General features: G+C 42.8%; 1 protein-coding gene across 1 annotated transcript in view; it reads left to right on the plus strand.

Moving 5' to 3' along the window:
* LOC136879357 (mucin-4) overlaps window positions 1-27,351 on the plus strand; it is a 235,416-nt gene that overhangs the window by 46,728 nt on the left and 161,337 nt on the right. Inside the window, exons 2-3 of the mRNA XM_068229088.1 lie at window positions 9,454-9,820; window positions 14,962-15,566. Coding sequence (XP_068085189.1) covers window positions 9,454-9,820; window positions 14,962-15,566 — 972 coding nt within the window. The remainder of the gene's footprint in view (window positions 1-9,453; window positions 9,821-14,961; window positions 15,567-27,351) is intronic.

Genomic DNA, 27,351 nt, shown 5'->3' on the forward strand with positions numbered 1-27,351 from the left:
TAGGATTGAACTGTGCAGTCATAACTCTTCTCAGGCTTCAAAATATTGTTACGAATAAAACACTGTTTGTTTTGTCGATCTAATATAATTGTAGGATGGCCTGATTAGTGCACACCCAATTATAATCAACTATGTATGACCACACTCCACTAATATTGCTGCCTGTTTACAAGTCTCTCACAGCAGGACTCCAGCTGTGCAGTCTTTACGTGGGCGGGCGATAAATCTTATCGACAGGCTCCACCTTCCACTTTCGCTCTTGCGCTCAGTCCCTTCACACTCAACAGCTGCACGCAGATATTTTTGAACACAGGACTGCTGACCCTCCACAACATACGATGACTGTTCCTTTGTTCGACTCCAGAGAAAGTCCATCACTCACGTTCAAACACTGTGAACTACTCATCACCAACGACTTCAACAGCGGTCACACAAAGGCAATAGCTCAACAGCTAGCACTACAGTTAACACTGCTCCAATTCTTACTCACGCTAGCTTCTCCACACGCTGACTCCACGACCGTCTACAGTCCACGGTAGCTCGCAAACACTGTACTCCAAGGCAGTACACACACACCGCACTCCACTCAGGTACTCTGACACCAGTGGGACACTGACGACAGCCAACATTAATGCTGCTCCAGTCTGCTTACCAAACGCCAACATTGCCTGACTGTTGGCGGCTAGCCTCCTTTTTATATCCCGGTGGTGGAGTACTAGAATCTTAGGGGCTCAGCTGGAGACAGAACATTATCGTTGCACCTTCGAGAAAGCGCACGGGGAAACCAGATGAAGAGAACAATAGAGGGGAAACTGCAATATGTCCTTGGACCGGCTGGAAAGATTCCGACCTGGCTTAGTCATCCCTTCCAGGACATGTCGAAGGGGTCTACGACAGGGCCGGCACGAAACAATGTTATAAACGCACGGAAATAAGCCATCCGTGTGACCAGAAGACCAGCCAGATAAGTTAGTTCGCAATGGCATCGCGCAATGCTGTCACGAAAACCTGGTGGAACGGTCCCTCATCTGTCCTTACCCGTACTGTTTTTCGGAGCCTGTATGTTGTCCAGTTGATTGATAGTGACGTTATAACGAATTAAATTAACATTTCCCTCATTCGTAGCGTAATGATTAGCGTTATTAGCTGCCGTGTTTGGAGGCCTGGTTTCGATTCCCAGTAATGTTAGATATTTAAGAATGACGGGAATACTGGTATATGATTAAAATAGTACATGCCTCTCACCTCCACTGGGAGAAAAGAAAAAGCTGCACCACCTCGTGACGATAGCACTAGTTAGTCCAGCTCCATGGATGAATGCTCATCGTAGTGGCTTTCGATTCAGAGAGCTTCGGGTTTGATTCCCCGGCCGGGTTGCGGAATTTAATCTTAAGTGGGCTAATTCCCTTGGTTCGGGCACTGGGTTTTTAACCCGGCTCCAACATCCCTGCAACTCGTACACCATATACAACACTATACTCCACCACAATACGGCATGTACAGCAGATGCCGCCAACCCTCGTCGGGGAGTATGCCTTACAAGGGCTGTACAAGGCCAGCAATAGCCACACATAATAATAATAATAATAATAATAATAATAATAATAATAATAATAATAATGAAAAGCATTGAGAAACAAGAGAGGAAAATTCTCAGAAAAATCCTAGGACCAAAGTTCGAAAACGGAATTTGGATGAAAAAGAAACCACACGAATTTTTTCGATTCACAGAAAAAATCACAGATACCATCAGAAAGAGACGACTAAAATTCTACGGACACCTACACAGAATGGATAACAACAGGCTGACAAAGAAAATTCTAAATCTAGCTCTAACCCTGAAAATCCGCAACAATTGGTTAGCAGAAATTCATGAAGATCTACAAGAAATGGGTATCGAGGACGAAACCATTCAAGATAGAATGAAATTTAGAAGCTTAGTAAACAAACATAAATTTGCAGAGAAACCAACAAGAAAAAATACAGGCTGGACAGAAACACGCAGAAAGGAGCACAGTGAAAAAATGAAGAGATATTGGGAAGAAAAGAAGAAGAAACATTGTGCAAAATAAGTTCAAACGCGCTCCACAGCTGGGCACAACGAATCAAAAAAAAAAAAATAATAATAATAATAATAATAATAATAATATGCCCTCTATATGAGCACTGCGAGAGGTTTGGAATTTAATCCAGGCTTTTGGCACGCAATCTAGGAATTCGAAATTGTATACCACCACCTCCCCTAACCTGCCGGCCAACATTCTGATGGTGAAATTATTATATTAGCCCGCCTGTGGGCCATGATCGTTAAGGTGTTGAAGTCTAAATGGTCTGACACCGTGGTTAGTCGGTTCGAATCCCGTTGGTGGTATACAATTTATAATCACTAGATTGCGTGCCGAAAGCCTGGATTAAATTCCAAACCTCTCGCAGTGCTCATGTGGAAGACATATGACGCTGTTGATGGTGATTCGTCCGACGGATGGGGACGTTAAGCCTTGAGTAGATCCCTTGGTGCTATTCGACAGGAGTAGGCTATGTGCGGACACCGGGTTTCACCCTCTCCCTTCCTACTATTATATCACGTTATTCATTTCATCTGATTAACTCCTCTGATGAGGTTGAAATCAGAAAGGGCATCCGGTCATAAAAACCCGCCTCGACTGATTCATCTCGCCTCATACCCTACCCTGTAGCGAAACGGGACGATGGTTGGACAAACAAACATTATTATTATTATTATTATTATTATTATTAGTAGTAGTAGTAGTAGTAGTAGTAGTAGTAGTAGTAGTTTTTGTTCTATCGGCGTACTCTGGCATGTCATTCTCTACACTGTCAAAGACCGAGCTCGATAGCTGCAGTCGTTTAAGTGTGGCCAGTATCCACCATTCGGGAGATAGTGGGTTCGAACCCCACTGTCGGCTGCCCTGAAGATAGTTTTCCGTGGTTTCCATTTTCACACCAGGCTGTATCTTAATTAAGGCCACGGCCGCTCCTTCACACTCCTAGCCCTTTCCTGTCCCATCGTCGCTACAAGATCTATCTATGTCGATGCGACGTAAAGCAACTTATAAATAAAAACAAAAAACAAAACCACTGTCAAAGATAGTACGTTGATTCATACGTTGAAACAATACACTCATTGGCATCTTCCAAACAAGCCCTCGGTCGATTCAGGAGGGGCGGCGGGGGCAGATTGTCCCGTATTTATCCGTGTATAAGCCGCACTCTTTTTACCTAAAATTGTAGGGGGAAAAGGGATGCGGCTTAGAGTTGAAACTTCTACTTTTCCTTCTTCTTCTTCTTCTTCTTCTTCTTCTTCTTCTTCTGTGAGAATGGCTCCCTCAATACCACGCCGAATCAGCATTTGTTTAGCTCCTCTTCTTGCCCAGTAATCCTTCTTTTTCATCGATTGTTGTAATTTCTGTTACTCCGACCGTGTTGGTTTCTTTCTTCTCGTTTAATCAAATCCCCTTGTGTGAAGAATTTTTCTGATTACATTCCTATCTTGCAGGTTGGATATAACTATAACATAGGTTGGACATTAAAAGATGCACCCTTTCATATCTTGTAAAATATGTAATACACATACTGATAACATTTGCTGTCCATCAATTAACTCATCACTCTAAAATTATGTAAGCCACAATGCCAACCAGTGTATTGTAAGATACTTTAAAGATTCTGGAGACCATTTCTTCTGATATGAGGTTGATTGATTGATTGATTGATTGATTGATTGATGTTTGTTGTTTAAAGGGGCCTAACATCGAGGTCATCGGTCCCTAATGGTGTGAAATGAGACGAAATGAAATGACAACTTAAAAGTCCAAAATCCTCCACTGATCAGAATTCAAAGCAAGAGGACGAAGAATGAATGGATGGACGGATATGAATTTAAAACGATCAGTGGATCCGACCCACAGTGCCTCACATGCACAGAAGCTGGCACAGAAGAATAGTATTACTGACCAAGGGACTGCTTCTATAGCACGGTGCTGAATCGATTATGCTTATAGTAGAAACGGGTCCAAAATCCAGGTCATCGGCCCCTCATAATGGTATTTATCGCCAGGAAGGTAGAACCATGCTCTGTGTAATGTTGCGGTACTAATCAAAAGTAGCGGAGACTTGCGGTATTCCACACGTTATGGTACTATTCACAGGTAGTGTAATGCGCACATGTAACACAGACATATGGTATTTCGCACATTGCGGCGCTATTTGCAGGCAACGCAAACCTATAAAGGCAACGCAAACCTATGGCGTTCCTCACATAAGTGGACTAACTACAGGAACTCGTACTATCCCGTGGAATTCCTCACATAGTGGGAACTGAGCATAGGTAAGGTAGAACCACGGTGTCGCTAATCCCATGGTGTAGCTCATATAGGGGCACGAATCACAGGTACTGTAGGACCCACTTCCTGATTCACACACTGTCGCCACTAATCAAAAACCTATTGCGTACCTAACATAGTGGTACAACGCGCAAGTAAATGCAACCCGTGGTGTTCCCTGCGTGATGGCACTAATTACAAGTAGTTTCATGGTTCTAATTGGATCATCCCTGGGTCGCCCCTTTTAGTCGCGTCTTACGACAGGCAGGGGAAACTGTGGGTGAATTCTTCGTCTGCCTCCCTCACCCACAGGATGTGTGTTTGGTCCGCGAGAGGTACGGTATTTTATTTCCCTCAAGTCCGCCGGCAAGCCGGTTAGGGCCCCCCTATCCGCCACCTGAAACGCGCCACGTGGGAGTATCACCTCTCCCCCTGCTACGCCAGCGTAGCAGGTTCGTGGGATGTGAGGTTCCAAGCAACCACAGTCCTCTCTCACATTTGCGACAGCGAAGATTTCTTCAATCGTCCAGCGGAGTTGTTTCTCAATCGCGACAGAAACGCCACTCTTGATGCATTTTTCGTGTGTGTAAAGCACCGTATGTAATTTAAACTTAAAATTACAACTCGCTCTTAGACGCCTCGTGTTTCACTGACAGTAACCAACTCAAATACAGACGGGGAAAAGACTTAAAATTATGTATCTTTTCCTCGGTTATTTGCGAGCTTAGGAATTCACAATGTTGACACATTTCTCGATACGTCTGTTTCGACTTTCATGTTACGGGTAATTTCGAGAAAAATATTCTTCCCCGAATTTATCACCTTATAAAAAGGGTGCGGCCAAAGCACGCACACGACCTATACATGTGTAAATACAATAAGGTCTGGAAGCTTCTGTTTACAAACTGGCTTGTAGGCGGTGAACGTGTGACCGGTCGCTTCGTCCAGGGAATTCTTAGACTGTAATAATGATTAAATTGTGTTTTCAATTTAGTAGATTACTAGCTGTCGTGCCCGTCGTTGCAGCAGTAGTGCCATCTAGCGGGGGAGATTGGCAACAATAGAGACGTAGCACACCTCAGCCGCTATACTCTAGTCAGTGTAATGCTTATTGTTAATTTTTATGGAGATCAGATTTTGTAGGCCTTTCCATTTTGTTTCCTTTCAGCTCAGTGAAAATGAAAATCCACAGCCTGTTTCCAGTCATTTGACCGGATCAGGAATGGAATGAATGAAGCCCGCATCTTGCGGCGAGGATAGGAATTGTGCCGGCTGCCGAAGCCTGCCGCACTCCTCTGGGGCAATAATTAATGATTGACAGATGAAATGATATTGGAGAATGTTGCTGGAATGAAAGACGACAGGGAAAACCGGAGTACCCGGAGAAAAACCTGTCCCACTTCCGCTTTGCCCAGCACAAATCTCGCATGGAGTGGCCGGGATTTGAACTGCGGAACCCAGCGGTGAGAGGCCGGCGCGCTGCCGCCTGAAGCACGCAGGCTTCTTCCGACTCAGTAAAATAATGCCGTATGTACCGGTAGGCTTCCAACCACCTCTTTTATGACGACTGAACAATATTTCAATGTCACTGAAGTCCACCGTTGATGGACTTAGCAATAAGAACCTGAAGTTCGTGAATATATCTATCTATTATTGTAGCTCCTGCGATAAAAATGAGCTAGCCGGGTTGAGTAGCTTGGACGGTAGGGCGTTAGCCTTCTGAGCCCAGTTTGGCCGGTTCGATCCTGGCTCTGTCCAGTGGTATTTGAAGGTTACGGTGTAATCTAGTTCATTTTTAATAATTAATTAATGTTATTGATTATTTTTTGCTCTTTTTGCTAGTGGCTTTACGTCGCACCGACACAGGTCTTATGGTGACGATGGGATAGGAAAGGCCTAGGAGTTGGAAGGAAGCGGCCATAGCCTTAATTAAGGTACAGCCCCAGCATTTGCCTGGTGTGAAAATGGGAAACCACGGAAAACCATCTTGAGGGCTGCCGACAGTGGCATTCGAACCCACTATCTTCCGGATGCAAGCTCACAGCCGCGCGCTCCTAACCGCACGGCCAACTCGCCCGGTTTATTGATTTTTAGTCCCACTAATTACTTTTACGGTTTTCGGAGATGCTGAGGTGACGGAATTTTGTCCCACAGGAGTTATTTAACGTGTCAGTAAATTACCGACACGAGGCTGTCGTATTTGAGCACCTTCAAAGAACTGCAACAATCCACATCGCCTACGGTTTTCGGAGACGCCGAGGTGCCGGAATTTTGTCCCGTAGGAGTTCCTTAATGTGCCAGTAAGTCTACCAATACGAGGCTGACATATTTGAGCACCTTCAAAGAACTGCTACAAATCACATCTCGTACGGTTTTCGGAGACGCCGAGGTGACGGAATTTTGTCCCACAGCAGTTATTTAACGTGCCAGTAAATTACCGACACGAGGCATACACCTTTGTTACAGACTGTTGTGCCTTGCAGCACTACGTATGAAACCCTTCACATTAAGTGGAATAAGTTACAAGGGGCGATCATAGCGATAATATCGTCGCTCCGGAAGAACAGTGACACAACTGCACAATTTGATCAAACGGAGAGGGAAATTGCGTCGTTGTAGAAATGTTAGCTGTTTGTGACCGTACTTCAGAGCAATATCGCCGCATGCCTCAGTTCTCTCTTTTGACTTTGCGAGTGATCCTTCGTATCCGTTGGAACAATGACGTAAGTGTGATTCCTGGTCGAAACTTCATTGGTTGAGAAGCTCATTACATGACAGTTTTGTTTTTTTATTACTTTCAGTGTTTATAGTTTTATCCTGTTTCGTTAGCAGAATGGTAGCAAGACGTAGGATCTTTTTCTTCCTGATACTACTGACGAACTTCGTTACATATTGATCACAGTTTCAGAAGAACAATGACGCATTTGCAGAAAAGGGGTAATTTTGGGCGAAAATAAAGTAATTATTTTGAAAACATTTCTGTATCTTGTAGTGCGCTTGTATATGTTACAATTTTTCCTGGTTACAATTTCTTACAAAACTAATATTTTGCGTAATTGAATCTTCACGAAAAATAAATCGGTTTTTCGCGTCTCCTGCTCAATTGCAGTTTTGACAGTTACGACATTGTTCTTCCGGAACGACGATATGACGTAGATACGCATCTGGTTGTGTGATTTTAATATGGATGGCATGTAAAAAAAATGTACTGAATCGAATGAGATGTATTGAGGGACTTAATAAACACCTTTAGGATTTTCTGCACACCAATAGCGAGAGTTATAACTGTTCACATGACCATTAAGATGAAACCAGGTCTTATCCGAAAAGAACACAAGCTGTGGGTCGAATAATCGATCATTCAACGATACAAGATCCCACTCACAATATCTCACTCTTGTGGCTGGATCAGCAGGTTTTAAACAATGGGCCCATCCGTGTAAACCTGTACGGTTTGATGTGTAGCAGCTTTGTAGCTCTGTGCGCAGAAGAAACCGAAGCCCCTACTTATTATGGTAATTTCGTGAGTGATATATTCGGCGACCGTTGAAGATTCGCACCAATCTTATCTAGCTTTCCCTTTGTTAAAACTGTTTGTGTGCGCGCTTATTTTTATTGAACACAGAGCCCGTAGTTTCAAATTTATTTACAATTACGTGAATCTGTGCTCATGAAGATGGCACTTCACCAGGAAATTGCTGAACAAGTGCATTGCGTACCCGCCGATCCGACTCGTACGTACAATAACTTTTACATAAGAAAATACGGTGTTGCAATGATAACTGCCTCACCACGTTAACAACTGAGATTCAGACTAGCTATTGATGCCAGGTCGAACACGTGCACACTCTTTGCAAGGTGAAGAACTATGCGCGCGCCTCCTGTACACACAAGTCCTCACTTCCTAAACTAAACACCTTTAAGATGAAGCACTGGTCTCGGAACGAGGCTCGGTGCAACGCAAATGCCGATAAATAATGCTGTTATTTTTCAAAGATCAATATCAGCACGCTCTCATTAAACAGTAAGCGCATTAGTTTGCTAAAATGTTAGCCTCTGCTCAGAGACCAGATAAAGTCCCATCACCGAAAAAAGGCAAAATTCGGGCGTGGTCAGTACTTGGATGGGCGACCATTCCAATACTACCACATATCTGAAACACTAAATTTGGGTCAGCCACTCACTTAACGAATAATCATACGAGTTTCATCGAACTTCACTTAATAACTCTCTTACACTAATAACTTACTAACTACACCACCGTTAAGTAACATTGGGCTTGGTCACTCACTGGATGGGTGACCAACGTCAGCATTTCTTTCCTTTTCATTACCTATTAATATATAACTTCATTAATAACTGCAACCAACCATTAAAACAATCCTTAATTACACATTTTCCACTAATTTATAACTTTCACAAAACAGCTGGGTGAGGAGCATTAAATTGCACCGGTACCAGCAAATCTAACCAAACTCCTCCCGGCGGGAGGAGGGGGCTTAAATTTGATGATGGATCCAGACAGTCTGGGTTTATGAGAGAGATCCTGTCAGTAGCGTCGTCTTCTCACTGTGCGCTTTCTTTCTGTAACCAAGAGCTGGAGAAAATCTCGTATCAAGTGAAGCCCGTGACTACTCATCAGACCTGAATAAAAATCCTTGAACTGGGCGTAAAACGAACCCAGGGCCTTGGAATAAGAGTCAGGCACGCTAACCTCTTCATCACAAGGCAAGATGATGATGATGATAATAATAATATATTTACGAGATCTAGAATATCTTCCATTTTCTCACGAGCCTTACTATTCTGTTATGGATACACTCAGGTTTCTTTCGATTTATCGGAACTCTTTATATCCCCTGTAGGTGAAGTCAATCTCTACTGACTGCATGTCATAACAGGTTACCAAGAAGGGAAGAATTCCTACTCCCTCGTGTTCTAAGGCATTAAAAAATCCCTAATTCTATGCTTTCCGTGTTACAGAGAAGTAAGAGTGCGAAGATAATAATTATTGTTATTATTTTGAGGATAACGTTGTTTTCGAAAATTTCGCGTTAATACCAAACAAAAGAAAACTCATACACCTGCTGATAAAGCTCTATTGTTCCAGGGTCATCCAACATTATGGAAGAGGTGTCTCAGCACATACTGGACACCCAGATGCAAGAGAAGGAACGGCGCCTCGCTCAAGAGATTCCAAGATTCAACTGGCTAGAAGAGAAGATAAAGAACGGAGGCGCTGTGCCGGTAACACAACCCGCCAAGAAAGCCAAGAGGAAAGACTCGGATGGTTCATTAGAAGAGAAGTCTTCTCCTCCTCCTGCTCCTCCTCCTCCTGTTCCAGCTCCTGCTCCTGTTCCTGTACCCGCTCCTCCTCCTGCTCCTGCTGGTACTGCTGCTGCTGCTGCTGCTGCTGCTGCTGCTGTTGTTGCTGCTGCTGCTGCAAGCACTGTCCTGGAGGGATCGCTAGAGATCAGGTGAGTAGAAAGACATTGTCTGTCCTAGAAGTGATATGTCTCGTAACCCTTTCCAGCCCAAAAGATGGATGCCCGTAAGGCCCCAAGGTGTTCGAGGGCCCTATACATACCTATAGTAAATTAAGGCGTGACAAAAGTAAGACAAAGTGAAAGTGATATGAATGTGACAAAATGTATATTTTGATTTCAGTTGAGAAATGCACTTTTATATGTACAGGTTTATTTTGTTGACAGTATTGCAACATGGCAAGAGAGGTGAGTTACTTAATCATAGTCTTCTTCACCACTAGAGGTGAGTTACTTAATCAGTCTTCTTCACCACTGTCAGTCCATAGTGGAACAGCAACATCCGAAATAGTCTGCGTAGTTAGCAGGTCAAGGTTCTGCAGCATCGACATGTCTTTGATAACTCAAATACAGTACGGCAATCAGTAGGCTACTTACCACTCCCACTCATGCACCAGTTTCGCATGGCCAGTGCCATGTACAAATGGCTGGCGATTATCAGGGATTGTACTGAATCCAGGCATTACACTAAGTGGCATTCCAGCCTCGCACTTCGGCCACAGTGCAGGCGGCGAGCGGAGCGTTGCCGCTATCGAAAAGTTGAAGAGCGGGGAGGAGAGAGCGTCTCTGTGGACATCTAGCGAGAGGCAGTAAGCGCCGCGGCGTCTCCCCTGTACGTGGTGATTAGATAACGGCATTTTCAAAGTTTTCTCGTTTGTCTCTGATTTTAGAATTTGTTTATCTAAACTGAAGAATTTGACGTAGGACTAGGAGAGAATTTCGTGATTATCCAGTAAATAAATAACGTGAAATGTATGTGGAATTTCATCATTTATATGGAGAACTGAATTTATTTCCTGATAAGATTTTTCAAATATACTTGAATGTCCATTCAAACTTTTCACTTCTTACTGAAACTTTAGGCGCTACTACAGAAGCAAGTCACCAACTTCCAGAGATACATAAGTCAGATGTAATGCCGAACACAAGTTTTCATCTCGGCACTATATTACAAAGGATAATAATATTAATGCATTAAAGACATCTGAACGGAAGGCCTTTACGCTGAGCATTCGGCCAAGGAGTAGGACGATACGTTTCAAGTGCATGCTTGTGTTGATTTTCATAGAAATGTACCTGCCTGGCAGGTGCGGCAGTCCGCACAAGCTAAGTCCGCGCTAATAAAGAATTTAAAGGCAAACATTATTCGTTTCTGACGCAGAACCGCATCAGATTTAAATTTTCTATCGCTGTTTACATGCCCTAGATGTTTAGAGGTGGCTTGTTTTCACCCACATAAGAAAAAAAAAAAATGGTCGAGTGCCAGATTTAGCGAACACTTCTGAGGCCACGTATTCTTTGAGAAATACCTGGACTCCACTTCGGTTTCAGATTGCGTTTTAACATATATGTTATTTCATTTTATATCGAATTCATATGCCTTTGCTGGCAGGACCTAGTGTTTACAGTGCACTATGTCTTCTGGTATAGGCTAGAGCAATTTTGTTACTTTCATTGCCTTGTCTGTCTTATCGTTGGCTTTGACAAGATGAAAGTGACTGAGGTATGAGCGATGCTAGTAATGGCATTCCTTACGCAGCCAGTCCCTGCTACGAATGGTGTGAAAATGTTGCTCATAGGGTCGGTTGGTGCATGCATTTCAGTGGGTTTGGCATACTGATATGTAATAGCAACTTCTGGCTCGGTAAGGAAAGCAACGAGAAACTACCTCATTCCTCATTTCCCTAGGCGGAGCTGTTGAGGATCCAACCAGCCTTCAGGCTGAGGACTGAACATACATACATACATACATACATACATACATACATACATACATACATACATACATACATACATACATACATACATACATCGAATTTCATATGTTGACGCTCATCGGTAAGAGGGCTTCATGTACTGTAAAACAGTTGCTGAGATGCTTACCAGGTGGCGCGTTTCATCGTACGGGCGTAATACAGTATATTCATTCAATTGTTTTACTTCATGCATTGTTTTCCAAGAACAAAATATTTCAGTTTTGTTTTCGTTTTAATATCTTAACTCTGGTATGGTAGAGAAGAGTTTTCCAATTGCTTCCTTCGACCGAGCGATTTGGCGGTTAGGGGCGCGCAGCTGTGAGCTGGCATTCGGGACAATCCCACTGTCGGCAGTCCTGAAGATAGTTTTTTTGTGGTGGTTTTCCATGTTCACACCAGGCAAATGCTGGGGCTGACCTTAATTAAGGCCACGGCCGCTTCCCATCGTGTTGCCCATAAAGAAACGTTACAGACAACAACAGCCACCTTAAACACACGAACGCATCCCCACCTTCCCTCCTAAGCCTTAAAATAACGCCCCCCTCTCGAACCCGGTCCCTCCATCCACTCACACCCATCCTCAAATTCAAGATCCATACCATCTGTTACAATTACTATTGCGAAATCTGCTCATAAGCCAGAACAGACCACCCCCCACCCCAGATCACCACCATATACTAACACAAGACCGAAACAGATCCCCCCTTCCCATATTACCTCTAAGAATATCCGCCAAGCTTACATGAAACGTTCTTGATTCCTTTTAAAACCTAAGCCTTCTAAAAGCATAAACCGTGGCGGGCGCATCGCTATAAGCCGAATTAAAAGCTGCAAACTTTAAAAACCCAACATCTGTAATAATATTTATTTAGCTCAAAATAAACGGCGTATGCCATTGCATTCTCAAAAGCAAACCCGGCGTGGTTGGTACACGGATGGGCAACAGAACTTGCCCAACCATATGCTGTATTTCTATGTAACTCACTGTGTCAGCCATCAGAAACAGAAACCGCTGTCCCCTGGTAAACACACACACACATACACGTCACACAACGTTACACAACGTCACAGTACAAAAATACACATAATGTTCTAAACAATTTAAAGAATAACGTAAATGATTTTAAAAAACTTACCTGAATACACTCATAACAGGACGGTTCTAGGACAATTCGTACCACCGGACATTACCTGACTTTAAAATATTTAGGAGAGGACATTCCGTACCACTTGAGAGAGTGAGAAGTATTGCGAAGTGAAAACGATATCCTAAGGAATGTATTCACTTGTATATCCATTGTCCGCTACCGGTGCAGAAGCCTCCGCACTGTGTGACCACTACTGATGTCAACCTTCCGTCGGGCGCAACTGATCTGATTGGCGCATGTGTTAATTCTTATCTCATATTCGTCATTCGTGTGGACCTAACTACATGCACCTTTCAGTAATTTCCTGTTTCCGCGTGACCTTCAAGCCCACATCGGTCAGTTCATCAGAATATTTTATTTTAATTACTTGATAATAAAATAATGCATAGTTTATAAATATTCACAATAATAATAATATTATCCCTTATGCTCACTAGGCACATTGGGCCAGAATACGATGCATATTTCTATTGTATTGTTTTGTTTGAGGATTTATGCTTCAAAAATCGACTTTCAATAATGCATAGTTTATAAATATTCACAATAATAATAATATTATCCCTTATGCTTACTAGGCACATTGGGCCAGAATACGATGTATATTTCTATTGTATTGTTTTGTTTGAGGATTTATGCTTCAAAAATCGACTTTCTTATATTAATATTTACGTAAACGTAAGTGATGAGTGTAGTTTAAAAGGCACTTATTAAAATAATTTCGAAGTCTTTTTCAGCAAAAGTTGTAAATACGTTTTGTTTCTGATTTCTAAAGTGACTGTCTCTGTGTGGCTTATTACGCCCGCTGGCGTGGAAATGGAATTCCAATTTGACATCAAGTGGTACGGATTGTCCTGGCGTAAATATTTGGGATTACGGGAAAATTGTTGGCAGGTAGATAGCGACATAGATGGTACGAAATGTCCTCAAAAATCAATTGGTACGGAATGTACGTGGTATGAAATGTCCGGACACCAACAGACCGACAGAGGAACGCTATTAGGCGCTCCGGTATTGGGTTCTAGGACATTTCGTACCATCGGACATTTCGTACCGCTTGACCGGCTGATTACCTGGTAAGTGTGAGTTAAATATTTAGAAGAGGACATTCCGTATGGAAGTATTGCGAAGTAAAAACGATTTCCTAACGAATGTATTAATTTGTATATGCCTTGTCCACTAGTGACGCAGAAGCCTCCACATAGTGTGACCACTGCTGATGTTAACCTTCCGTCGGGCGGAACTGATCTGATTGGTGCACGTATTAATTTTTATCCCGTATTCGCCATTCGCGGGGACCTAGCTACTTCCATCTTTCAGTAGTTTCCTGTTTCCTCGTGACCTTCGGCGAGCCCATACCGTCCGCTTCATCAGAAACTTTTATTTTACTTTCTTGGTAATGAAATAATGCTGTAATAGTAACATTATCCATCCTTGTGCTCGTCAGGCACATTGCACCCGAACAGGATGAATATTTCTAATGTATTGTTTTGTTTGAGGCTTTATACAACACAAAATCAACATTCTTATGATATCTACTGTACGTAAAAAGTATACCTTAAACGGCAATTATTAAAATAATATAGAAGTTTTCTTCAGCAAATGTTGTAAATTATTTTTGTTTCTGATTTCTAAAGTGTGCCTGTCAGGCTCATTGCGTCCGCTGGCATGGGAATGGAATTCCAATTTTACATCAAATGGTACGGATTGTCCTGGCGTAAATATTTGTGGATTACGGGAAAACCGTTTGCAGCTAGATAACGACCTAGGTGGTACGAAATGTCCTCAAAAATCAAGTGGTACGGAATGTCCGTGGTAGGAAATGTCCGGACACCCTGGTATCGGTACGTCGCAAACCGGAGATAGGTGGCTGATACAGATCACAAGAGACCATAAGACCTATCTGTGTCGGTGCGACGTAAAACAGATTATTTTTTTAAAAAAAAAAGCTTCCTTCGATTTAGCTAAGTTAGCTTGTGGAACATCAGTTTCTACATCTGAAACTCCCTCCATGATTTTTACATCTGTCGACTGTTTGATTGGTGAGCCTTGAGCTGAAAATAATGTGTTCATCTCAATATTGTTTACATAAAATAAAACAAAGTGAACAGTGTAATGTAAACAGTTATTCCCGTTCGCATTGTAATGATATCGTTCCTGTTTACATTTCCAGGAAGGTCAGTGAAGCTGATGAATTGGAGAGTAAAGGAAAAGAGGACACTAGTGTCAACAAGACCACGGCTGCCTCTTCGTCACCGGATGCTGCTAAGAAACCTGAGCAGGTTCGTGCTCCTGTAATAGTGTCCATGTCAGCCTTGAAAAGCAATCCAGAGACTATTAACCCTGTGTTGCAACACCTCACGAGCCATGGAGACCTGGAAGTGACCTTAGCGAGTTCGACAGCCTGCAGTAGTAGCTCCTCTATAACTCCACCATTGGCACCTGTCACGATACAACGTAGCTATAGCAGTAGTAGTCCCAAAGCGCCCCCTCCGCCACTTATAGCAGTCCGTCGTCAGAGCGGTAGTGATATGCCTTTGGCCACGTTAGTCCCCGTACAGTCCCACAGCAGAGTGGTGCAGCGACGTCAAAGTGCCACTGCCACATCCTTAGCATCTATAGTTCCTACCACGTGCAGTTTGAGCGAAGTACCTGCAACTTTACCTCACCGACTACCTTCTGTTTCATCCTCATCTTCAGTACCTGTGCAGCACTCTCGACATGGACCGCCATCCGAAGGTAGTGCTACATGGCGGTACCCTCCAGCTTGGCCTGTAGGTGAGTACTCCACTCATTCATAATCAGAGTTGGAAAGTAATTGTGTACAAGTAATCGAATTATTCTTAGTAACTTGTAATAGTTTTTTTTTAAATACAAAATGTAACTTTTTCTTGCAATTTACTTCTTGAAATGAAATCGTAATCGTCCGAGGCCTCTTCAAAAAATAACACAATTTTGAAAAAAAAACCCGCGAAGCCAAAATCTTAACGGTTTCTGGTAGGTGCTTATAGCGATATCCCTTGGAAGTAACTAGCGATTTGCTGTGCATTTCTAGTTAAGTCAGTTACCGCTCTGCAGCTGTTATTTTGCAAGTGTGTTCGGTGTGTTTGTTGTTATTTTCCAGGTGTTCTGAGTATTATGAGCGGTGTATCAACTTTCTCTTCCATCTTCTTTGACATCGACGGGTTTGTGCTCCATTATGAATTCCCAATTTAGGGTTGAATGGTGAATCGAAGATGTGAGACGTTTGAGAAAGAAAAAGTCAGAAGAAAAAGACCAGACTGTTGGACAAACAACTTCTGGAGTTTTCGTATTCAACACGCGCTAGCTCGCTCATCGTTCTTGATTCGTGGATGTTTGACGAACGCGAAGACAACTCTGCTTCCCCAACCATCCTACTCACCTGACATAGCTCTGACAGACTTTTCATTCTCTAGACTGAAAGGACGAGTTCAGTCAGTTGAAAGAGACCAGTGGCGTATACTGAGGGCTGCCAAGACTATCGGTGAAGCCTAAACCTCACATGCGAATGATGGAAGTCCAAAGCACATTATAATGTAAGCATCTGACCCATTGTTCCATTTGCAAAACTTGAAAGAAATGAGAAAAAACGTCGCACGTATTTCTGAAAGCAAGGCATCGGAGACTGATATTGCAGCCCAGAATCTCGTCCCTTTCTCCTCGACTCACCTCGCGCGGCTTGCTGCTGTGTATCGGATCGGTGAGGGGACCGGGGAGATAGGTGTGCTGGGCTTCGGTCGGTCAGATCGCCACTGATAACTATCAACCATGCGTTACTTATCGTATATACTTCCTCACCTCATATTTCTGACTTAATTATATAGATAACAGTGTGCTGGTATTTCACTCCCGTTTACTTCTACATCCTTGTAGGAAGACACTGCACGGCTGCTGTTATAGGAGTAATACAGTTTTATTTTTATACTGCAGGTAGATTTTCTAAAAATGAAATGCAATCTTTCAGATTCAGTATTCTCTTTTGTTGGTTGGAATCGAACCCGTGATCATAGTTTGGACACCATCACTGATCTCCCGAGGAAGCTAATTGACCAGCGGACGATGAGTACAACCACTGTAAAAATCAGAATTTTATTTAATAATAATAATAATAATAATAATAATAATAATAATAATAATAATAATAATAATAATGGTGCATAGCATCTGTATAGGCTTGGATGATAAAATGAATGGCGAAGACGTCATAAACACCTAGTCCCTAAGCCAGGGGAATTACAGTATAACTGGGTTGACTATGAAGATTGAACCGGGGTCATCGGACCAAAGGCAAGAATTCTATCCATTTAGCCACAAAGGTGTACTTTAATTTGCTAAACCTTAGGCTACCTTCACCACTGATCAGGTGTTGAGTATTGGCAGAGGCAGAGGCCAGGGCAGTAGCTTGTGAAGCAGTCTTGACAACACAGCAGGCTTCTCCGTTGGCTATTGGCTGCAGCTCAAAACGCTGACGGTTTGACGTTCACTAAACCAACCATCAGAAAGGGGTAACCTAAGCCTAGTGGAAGCCCCGTCTTGATCCCAACATACGCCACTGGAAGAGAGCAAACTGAAATCGCAGGTAGAACTGGGTGAGATCTACCAAATTGCCTACCAGGACTGCTTCCATAAGTGGAAATGTCGTTAGGAGCGCCGCATTAATGGAGCAGGAGGGTACTTCGAAAGAGAGGTGGCTAAATAGCAGTAGAGGCGCTAAGAAGCTCGCACCCCCCCCCCCTCAGTGATAATTAAAAAGGGGCCCTTCGTTTCGTGATAAGGAAAGTTACAAGTTTATTTCACAGTACAAGGTTGTATATTATTACAATGAACAGCAATGGACGACGCAAATAATAATTCACGCTATTTAGTTCTCAAATCTGAAGGAATGAATACACTTATATGTACGAAAACACACACATATACACAGGAAATGGATATCCCAACTATAGTAACCAAGACACGCTGACCATCACAATATTAAGAAATAATCTCGTTACTAGGACCAAATAATTTAGTACTATTTACAACTCAACCGTCAATCATAGGCCTACTTAGCTACACTGTCTGCCGAGAGTTATAAACAGGTTCGAGACTTCAATATATAAAGTTTAGATAAGGAAGATGTCTTTGTCATCGCATCTTCGCACATTCTATCAGAAATAACTACCGTACTCCCATTGACGAAAGAAGCTCTGCACTACGACGGCCCAAGCGTGGAATAACCCTCTGTAATAAAAATAATACTGTGTTGTGTGCTGTAGCTTTATCAATATGTAAAATCACTCTTCAGCTACTGAATTAAGAAACAGTCATGGGCCATTCACAAGCCCTTATTGCCGCCACTGCTAAATAGGCTGCAGGCAAGCTCCCTAAACAGTTACTTTCAAATTTCTGTTATTTTCGACATAAACATGTCTTATGGCTGAGAGTCATCTGAAAACTTTAGCGATACAAAGAGTGTGACGTGATGTTACCTATCAAACGTGCAGGCTGTGATGTGAAGTATTGATGGATGGCCACGAATGAGACACAAATAGAAGGCACGTTTTATCAAACCGATATCATCTCACTGTAGAGAACCGATTATTGTCGGGCTGAGTAGCTTGGATGGTAAATCGCTCGCCTCAGCCTAACAACTTGGCAGGTTCGATCCTCACGCAGTCCGGTGGTATTTGGAAATGCTCAGATACGTCAGCCTTGTGTCGGTACATTTACTGGCAAATAAACGATTACACGCGGGACAAAATTCTGGCACCTCGGCGTCTCCGAAAACCATAAAAATGTAGTTAGTGGGACGTTGCTAGTGGCTTTACGTCGCACCGATACGGACAGTTCTTATGGTGACGATGGGATAGGAAAGGCCTAGGAGTTGGAAGGAAGCGGCCGTGGCCTTAAGTAAGGTACAGCCTGGTGTGAGAATGGGAAACCACGGAAAACCATCTTCAGGACTGCCGACAGTGGGATTCGAACCCGCTATCTCCGGGATGCAAGCTCACAGTCGCGCGCCTCTAACCGCACGGCCAACTCGCCCGGTTTAATGGGACGTAAAACAAATATTATTATACAGGCTGTACCCGTGATGATGTTGCAAACTTTCAGGCATGATGGAGAACGGCGATTGGATCAATTTGAGATAAGGAACCGTAAAAAGTTATTAACAATCACAGTTGTTTTAACGTCCGTCCGTTCTTTACGGTTCAAACGACACTGGGAATATTCGAACGGGTACGACAGAACTTTTCGACGATGACATGCCTGCATTGGCGCAGCGGCACGCCATTTCGACCATTTGTTGTAAATGGAGTAGCTTGTGGAACTTGTGCGGGTAAACGGACTTAAATGAGTAGAATGTTGCTTAATTTTTGACTCGATCGTTTCCAGACTACAGTTCCTTATCTCAGACTGATCCATTTGCCGTGCTCCATCAACCCGGGTACATCCTGTAGAACCGATTATTTCATTCGTGGACCGAGGGGAAACGTGGTTTGGAGCACTTGGCTGTCAACTTGCATCCGAGAGATAGAGGGTTCGAATCCACTGTCAGCAACCCTGAAGATGGTATTCCGTGGTTTTCCATTTTTACACCAGGCAAATGCTGGGGATGTACCTTAATTAAGGCCACGGCCACTTCCTTCGCACTCCCCACGAACCTGGGAGAGGTGATACTCCCACGTGACGCGTCCCAGGTGGTGGATAGGGGGTCCTAACCGGTGTCCGGACATTTGCGGTCACGGACAATTGCGGTCATCACAAAATCACGGACATTTGCGGTCACTGAGATAAACTTGTGCCAACTCACAGAAATTCCTCAGTTGTTACAGGACATTTGCGGTCACTCAGCAGGGGATGGGCCTCATTAGCTTAATCTCCAGGTATCCCCGCTAACCTGCCTGAGCTATGTACTGCTCCCTCCTTGCAGATCAACATGATTTTTTCTGTCGTCGGCATTGTTTAGAGAATGATACCTTCAGATACACACACAATTCTATATCGAAACTTCCTGGTGTAAGTATTTACTGCTGTGTGCTGTAAAGGATTTGACATTCACTAATAAGGCAACTGGTTATATGTACAGAAAGTATAGGGAAGGTCAACATGAAATCGTCACCTGGGTGTGTCTGGAGGCGAAGAACAAGTCATGTCATCCTTTTGGTAACATACAATTCTGTAGATGATAAATAAATATATTATATTTCATATCCGGCCTCTCTTGATCAACTCTTGTTCTCTTCCGACCCCCACGGTACGTTGTTTGCCAAGCCCAGGGAGTCTTTCATTTTCACGTCCTTCGTGGCCTTTCCCTTCCTTTTTCCCTAAAAGGGAGTTGGACCTATTCGAATTTTTCTGTTTATTTTTAAAGGAGGATGGTGGCACCGTTCTAATTTCTCACAAAAACAGTAATCACCACCATCACGAAAACGAAATCATCATTCAATCAATCATTCAATCAATCAATCAATCAATCAATCACTACTGATCTGCATTTAGGGCAGTCGCCCAGGTGGCAGATTCCCTATCTGTTGTTTTCCTATCGCCGGCGGTGTGAACGGTGTTGTACACATGTTGACTTGGCCCTGTTTTTTGCCCGGATACCCTTCCTAATTTCAACCCTGTGTTTAAACCCTTCCTGATTTCAACCCTGTGTGGAGGAATGCATTCACTATGGCGATTTTCTGCGGTATTTGTTAGTGTAGTGCGTTAACCAGATGCAATTAAAATCCCCGATCCGTCCTGGAATCGAACCCAGAACCTCTGATTCGAATACCTTGACGCCAATCATTTAGCTAATATAAAAACGAAATATGAGTAAAAAATTTGAAGTACACACAGAAAATAATAATTTTATTTGTAGGCCTAAAGATTTTGTTCCAAGGCTTTGTAATTTTTAACGAGCTCGTATATTTGATATTTAAACTCTAATACTCCACAAAGTGAATTTTTATATACAAACATCAGAGGCTAATTCAAAAAATAGGTTTCCTATTTATTTATCGTGGAATAATTAAAAGTAGGCCAAGGTAAAAAAAAACCACTGTTTTATTCCGCTCCAGTCCTTCATTTTTAGAAAAACAAATTAAGTTAATTCATCGTTAATTAATTAATTAACTGAATTTATTTATTTATTTATTTATTTATTTACTGGCCTCCGTGGCTAGGTGGCAGCGCGCCGGACTCTCACCGCTGGGTTCCGTGGTTCAAATCCTGGTCACTCCATGTGAGATTTGTGCTGGGCGAAGTGGAGGCGGGACAGGTTTTTCTCCGGGCACTCCGGATTTCCCTGTCATGTTTCATTCTTGCAACACTCTCCAATATCATTTCATTTCATCTGTCAGTCATTAATCGTTACCCCAGAGGAGTGCAACAGGCTTCGGCAGCCGGCACAATTCCTGTCCTCGCCGCTAGATGGGAGCTTCATTCATTCCATCCCTGACCCGGTCAAATGCCTGGAATCAGGCTGTGGATTTTCATTTATTTATTTACTGATTTATGTATTTATTTATTTCTGGTAGTCTTAACGTCACGCTAACATATTTTTCGGAGAAAATGCGATGGGAAAGAATTAGACTCAGTGACTCACACGGTTGAGGTGCTGGTCTTCTGGCCACAACTGGCAGGTTCGATCCTGCCATCCCACGCTCCCAAGTTGTGAGCGCCCTGGGCCCCATTTAGTCGCCTCTTACGATAGGCAGGGTATACCGTGGATGTATTCTTCGTCTGCGTCCCCGACCCACAGGGGGGCACAACCTCCAAATTCGAGCATACAATAATTTGTTCGACAGTAAATTACATGTTTTAAAATGCTGATTCCCATCACACTTTATCCAGGCTTTAGACTGGCATAGTTATTGTACTGAAATAATTTTGGCGTGTTTAAAATCAGCTGAACTAAAGCTTCGTCAATTATTTTTGTCGCTTTTAGGTAAGCGTCGTTAAAATTTAGTTCCTTTGTACAAGATAATCATACTTAAGTCGCTTTTCAAGCTTAATGAGAAATTTAGGAAATACACAAACACACTCTCACTCGCACTCAATTAAAAATGTTGATCCGCAATGAGCGAGCAGCTGTTCAGGCAGGTTAGCGGGGATACCCCGAGATTAAGCTAATGAGAGCCATCCCCTGCTGCAGTGACCGCAAATGTCCGGCGACCGCAAATGTCCGTGAACGCAATTGTCCGGCAACCGTCCTAACCGGCTTGCCGGCGGACTTGAGGGAAATAAAATACCTCTCGGGGACCAAACACACACCCCCTGTGGGTGGGGGAGGCAGACGAAGAATTCACCCACGGTATCCCCTGCCTGTCGTAAGAGGCGACTAAAAGGTGCGACCAAGGGATGATCCAATTAGAACCATGAAACTACTGCTTGTAAATAGTACCATCACGCAGGGAACACCTTGGGTTACGTTTACTTGCGCGTAGTATCACTATGTTAGGCACGCAATAGGTTTGTGATTAGTAGCGACAGTGTGTGAATCAGGAGGTGGGTCCTACAGTACCTGTGATTCGTACCCCTATATGAGCGACACCATGGTTCTGCCTTACCTATGCTCAGTTCCTACTACGTGAGGAATTCCACGGGATAGTACGAGGCCCTGTGGTTAGTCCACTTATGTGAGGAACGCCATAGGTCTGTGTTACATGTGCGCATTACACTACCTGTGAATAGTACCATAACGTGTGGAATACCGCGAGTCTCCGCTACTTTTGATTAGTACCGCAATATTACACATAGCATGGTTCTACTTTCCTAGCGATAAATACCATTATGAGGGGCTGATGACATGGATTTTGGACCCGTTTCGACTATAAGCATAATCGATTCAGCATCGTGCTATAGAAGCAGTTCCTTGGTCAGTAATACTATTGTTTTGTGCCAGCTTCTGTGCATGTGAGGCACTGTGGGTCGGATCCACTGATCGTTTTCAATTCATATCCGTCCATCCATCCATTCATTCTTCGTCCTCATGCTTTGAATTCTGATCAGTGACGGATTTTGGACTTTTAAGTTGTCATTTCATTTCGTTTCATTTCGTACCTTTAGGGACCGATGACCTCGATGTTAGGCCCCTTTAAACAACAAACATAAATCAATCAATCAATCAATCAATCAATCAATCAACCTTCGCACTCCTATCCCATCGTCACTACAAGACCTATGTGTGTCGGTGGGACGTACAGCTCTTCCTTCTTCAGTCCATTTCATTCGTCGTAGTTTCATAAACTCTTCAGTCAGATCCCCTCTTTCAGCGCACTGAAATCTACACTTGTCAAATTCAAAATTCCATACAGGTGTCTCTCAAAAATGAATCAACTTGAATTTCGTTTACTGAAAGACATGTTTAAGATCATTGAATTTTTCCAAAGGGAAAGTTGATTTTTTTTAACAGGCATCGTAGTAATGCATGTCTTGTGTCCCACCCTGTCATCAGTATCTGCCACAAAATTGTAAGGGAACATTTCCAGTTTTACAAAGATGTAGCAGATAAGGCATTATTTGTTAGTGCAAGTGTACGCGCACTGACGGGGAAGTTTCTTGGAAGCATTAGCCACATCCTGTTTGTATATTAACTGTTTTCTTAGAATGGCCGACGTGTTCTTTGGTGAATTCCCTGTATGACTTCTTTTCAGTTTTGTGCTGATACGGCAGCCGGCATTGCTGAGAATAGCATTACAGAGGAAATGGACGACAAAGGCAAAGGAAGTTTGCTAATCACTCGCGCTGTTATGACCTAAATTAGATATTTATGGCCCCGAAATTGCTGTACGCCGATAGTGTTGTCTGTATCCACTTGACACTTTTACATCTTCTTCTGTTCGGTCATTAATTCATAAACTGGTTTGATGGAGTTCTCCATGCCACCCTATCCTGTGCTTACCTGTTCATATCTACATAACTAAACGCATCCTACTTGTACTGCAATTTCTTTGTTATATTCATGCCTTGGTTAACCCTTAACGTTCTTACCCACCCTACATTTCCTGCAAAAACTCGCTAAACAAACTCTAGGTGTCTCATGATGTGGCCTGTCAATCTACCTCTTCTTCTGGTCAAATTTCGTGCTGTCCTCGGGTTGCCAGGTTTGAATCTCGCTCATTTCTGTGGTATTTGAAGGTGATGAAATACACCCGCCTCGTGTCGGTAGATTTACGGACAGGTAAAAGAACTCTTGCGGCATGCAATTCCAGCACCTCGACATCTCCGAAAACCGTAAAAATTGTTAGAGGGGGGCGTAAAATAATATTGACATATGGATGTTCCATGTCGCTGAAAAATACCCTGAATGATGCATTAATAATAATAATATTAATAATAATAATAATAATAATAATAATAATACCAAAACAAACCAAACCATATGACCCAACAGCCCCGAAGGACGATGGCCAACCAAGCGACCGCTGCTCAGCCCGAAGGCCTGCAGATTACGAGGTGTCGTGTGGTCGAAACGAAGAATCCTCTCGGCCGTTATTCTTGGCTTTCTAGACCGAGGCCGCTATCTCACCGTCAGATAGCTCCTCAGTTGTAATCACTTAAGCTTAGTGTACCTCGAACAAGCCCTCAGATCCAGGTAAAAATCCCTGATCTGGCCGGGAATCGAATCCGGGGCCTCCGGATAAGAGGCAGGCACACTACCCCTACACCACGGGGTCGGCAGTAATAATAATAATAATGATAATAATAATAACAATAATAATAATAATAATACTAATTTAGCGTCGCACTAACATATCGAAGGTTTTGAGCGACGGAAGGATGATAAAGTTCTAGGAATGGGAAGGTAGCGGCTGTGGCCTCAGTTAAGGGACAGCCGGCTGTGAGCTTGCATCCGGGAGATATTAAGTTCGAATACCACTGTCGGTAGCCTTGAAGATGGCTTTCCGTGGTTTACCATTTTCACACCACGCAAATGCTGGGGCTATACCTTAATTAAGGCCACGGCCGTTTCCTTCCTGCTCCTAGCCCTTTCCTATCCCATGGTCACCGTAAGAATTATCTCTGCTGGTGCGACGTAAAGCAACTTGAAAAAAAAAAATCATCTTGAAAATATTAAAGTTGTCGTGTTTCTTTGGTAAGATTCAAATTAATAATTATTGTAAAGATGACACGTAGCTAATTTCTTTTCGTTTGAGTTCCTAAAATGTTTTCCTTTCATACGACTTCTGTGGGCTTAGACGACTTTTACATTACATAAGATGTTAAAGAATATCTGTTGGTAATTTAATCTGCGTTACTTAAAACGAATTTTACGTATTGTGACTTTGAAAACCCACAGCCTGTTTCCAATCATTCGACCGGGCCAGGAATGGAATAAATGAAGCCCCGTCTAGCGGCGAGAATAGGAATTATGCCGGCTGCCGAAGCCTGTCACACTTTTCTGGGACAATGATTAATGAATGACATATGAAATCAAATGATATTGGAGTGTGTTGCTGGAATTAAAGATGACAGGGAAAACCAGAGTACCCGGTGAAAAACCTGTCCCGCCTCCGCTTTGTACAGCACAAATCTCACATGGAGTGACCGGGATTTGAACCACGAAACCCAGCAGTGAGAGGCCGGCGCCCTGCCGCCTGAGCCACGGAGGCTCTCATTGTGACTTTAAAAAAGTAAATTAAAAATCTAAACCTCGAAATGACTTGTGCGCTTGAAGAATCAAAGTAAGACACATTAACGCACCTGTTTATACTTAGAACTCGTTTGTTAAGAAGGAAGCCATAGTAGTTAATGTGGAGGAAGAGTACCAAATATGGAACATCTTTTTATTTTCATAAAAATGACGAAACTCTTTTTTGACATTTTGGATTGGAAATGCGAGTCGTATTGCTACAATATGTGTACTTTTCAGCTATTTGTGTTCAATTTGATTAACATTTAATTTTTTTTTTTTGTAAATTACAACACATAATGGAAATTTTATTTTTCTTGTTCTGGAAAAAGTGTTCCTAATATGGAATACTATCATACTACTCCTAAGCCTCTTATTTTAATGAAACTTCGTAGTTACATGTTTGAAATAAGAAACTCATGAATAGAATTTAAAATAACTCAGCATTATTTGCAATATTCACACACAAATGTCACCTTCTGCACTTGAACACTTGATATGGCACCATACCATGCACTCCAAGCACTATGTATCCATTTCCCACCCCTACTCTCTCTGAAATACTTGCCATCATAGTAGAAGCATGTAGCATCTTCATCAGTTGGGTCCACTTTTCCAAGTTCCAGTATATCAAGTTCAGATGATTTGTCACTTACGCTGATTAATTCTTTATCCGTAAGACGAACTGTTATATCTAGTTCTCTTCTTTCCTTCTCGAATAGGCTTAGGTCTGCTCAAACCACTGCATGAAGGTTGATTGAGTTTCTGAATGTCTACTTTCGCCACAGTTGTAGGTTTGGAGTTTGTTTTTGTTCTTAGGAAAATATCTTTCTTCTGCTGTTGTCTCTTTCTATGTTGCCAAACGAAACACAGTTGTTCTTGGTACACCATTTTCCCTGTCCTTACTGCAGTGATAGCTTGTTGCATGTCTGCTTCCTTCCACTTCTTCCGTACCTTTCCCTCCGAACTGTCCTTCCGAGCGGCCATGGTTCTGAAGGAAAGAAAAACTGAATATGCGTATTGCAAAAGTATGGCTCCTAATATGGAATACTGTGGCGTTCCAATTATGGAATTATTTCTATCTTACAAATGACATGTGTCAGTTCATCGAATTTATTTGTCCACTATACAGTTTGTATGGCTAGTTCACCCTCTACGCATAGCTAACAAGCACGGTAATGTTTAGGTAAGACTGGTTTGTAAAGGACTGCAATTCTTACCTTCGTTAAACTTCTTGAAGGCTGAAAATCACTCGATCGACTGTCACAGACAAAAACCGCAGCTCAAGTGACTCCCCTCAACTTGCCCCACAGAGCCTTTCCTTGTGCATCTTTCTACCTGTTCCATGCAGCGATACCAAGTTTAACAGATATTGGGGTATTCCATATTAGGAGCATATTCCATATTTGTCACTCTTCCTCTAACTTTAAGCTGTTCCAAAACCAAACCAAACCCTATGGCACTACAGCCCTTGAAGGGTCTTGGCCTGCCAAGCGACCGCTGCTCAGCCCGAAGGGCTGCAGATTCCGAGGTGTCGTGTGGTCAGCACGACGAACCCTCTCGGCCGTTATTCTTGGCTTCTAGACCGGGGCCGCCATCTCACCGTCAGATAGCTCCTCAATTCTGAGTGGATCTCGAACCAGCCCTCAAGTCTAAGTAAAAATCCCTGACCTGGCCGGGAATCGAACCTGCGCCCCCGGGGGTGGCAGCTAATCACACTAATCATAATACAACAGAGGCAGACATGTTAGAAATTTCAAATCCATCGAAAACATGATATTATCAAGAAATGTCGGTTGAAATTAAACTTGTAAACACATTATTATCATCATTGTTTAGATCATTACCGTATTTTTATAACACATTACATGTTATAATTCAAAGAAATGAATACAGGAAATAACCCACAGAACTATCTCAGTTTTTTCACTCCTTGTT

This window comes from Anabrus simplex, chromosome 8 (assembly GCF_040414725.1).
Source record: "Anabrus simplex isolate iqAnaSimp1 chromosome 8, ASM4041472v1, whole genome shotgun sequence".
NCBI lineage: Eukaryota > Metazoa > Arthropoda > Insecta > Orthoptera > Tettigoniidae > Anabrus > Anabrus simplex.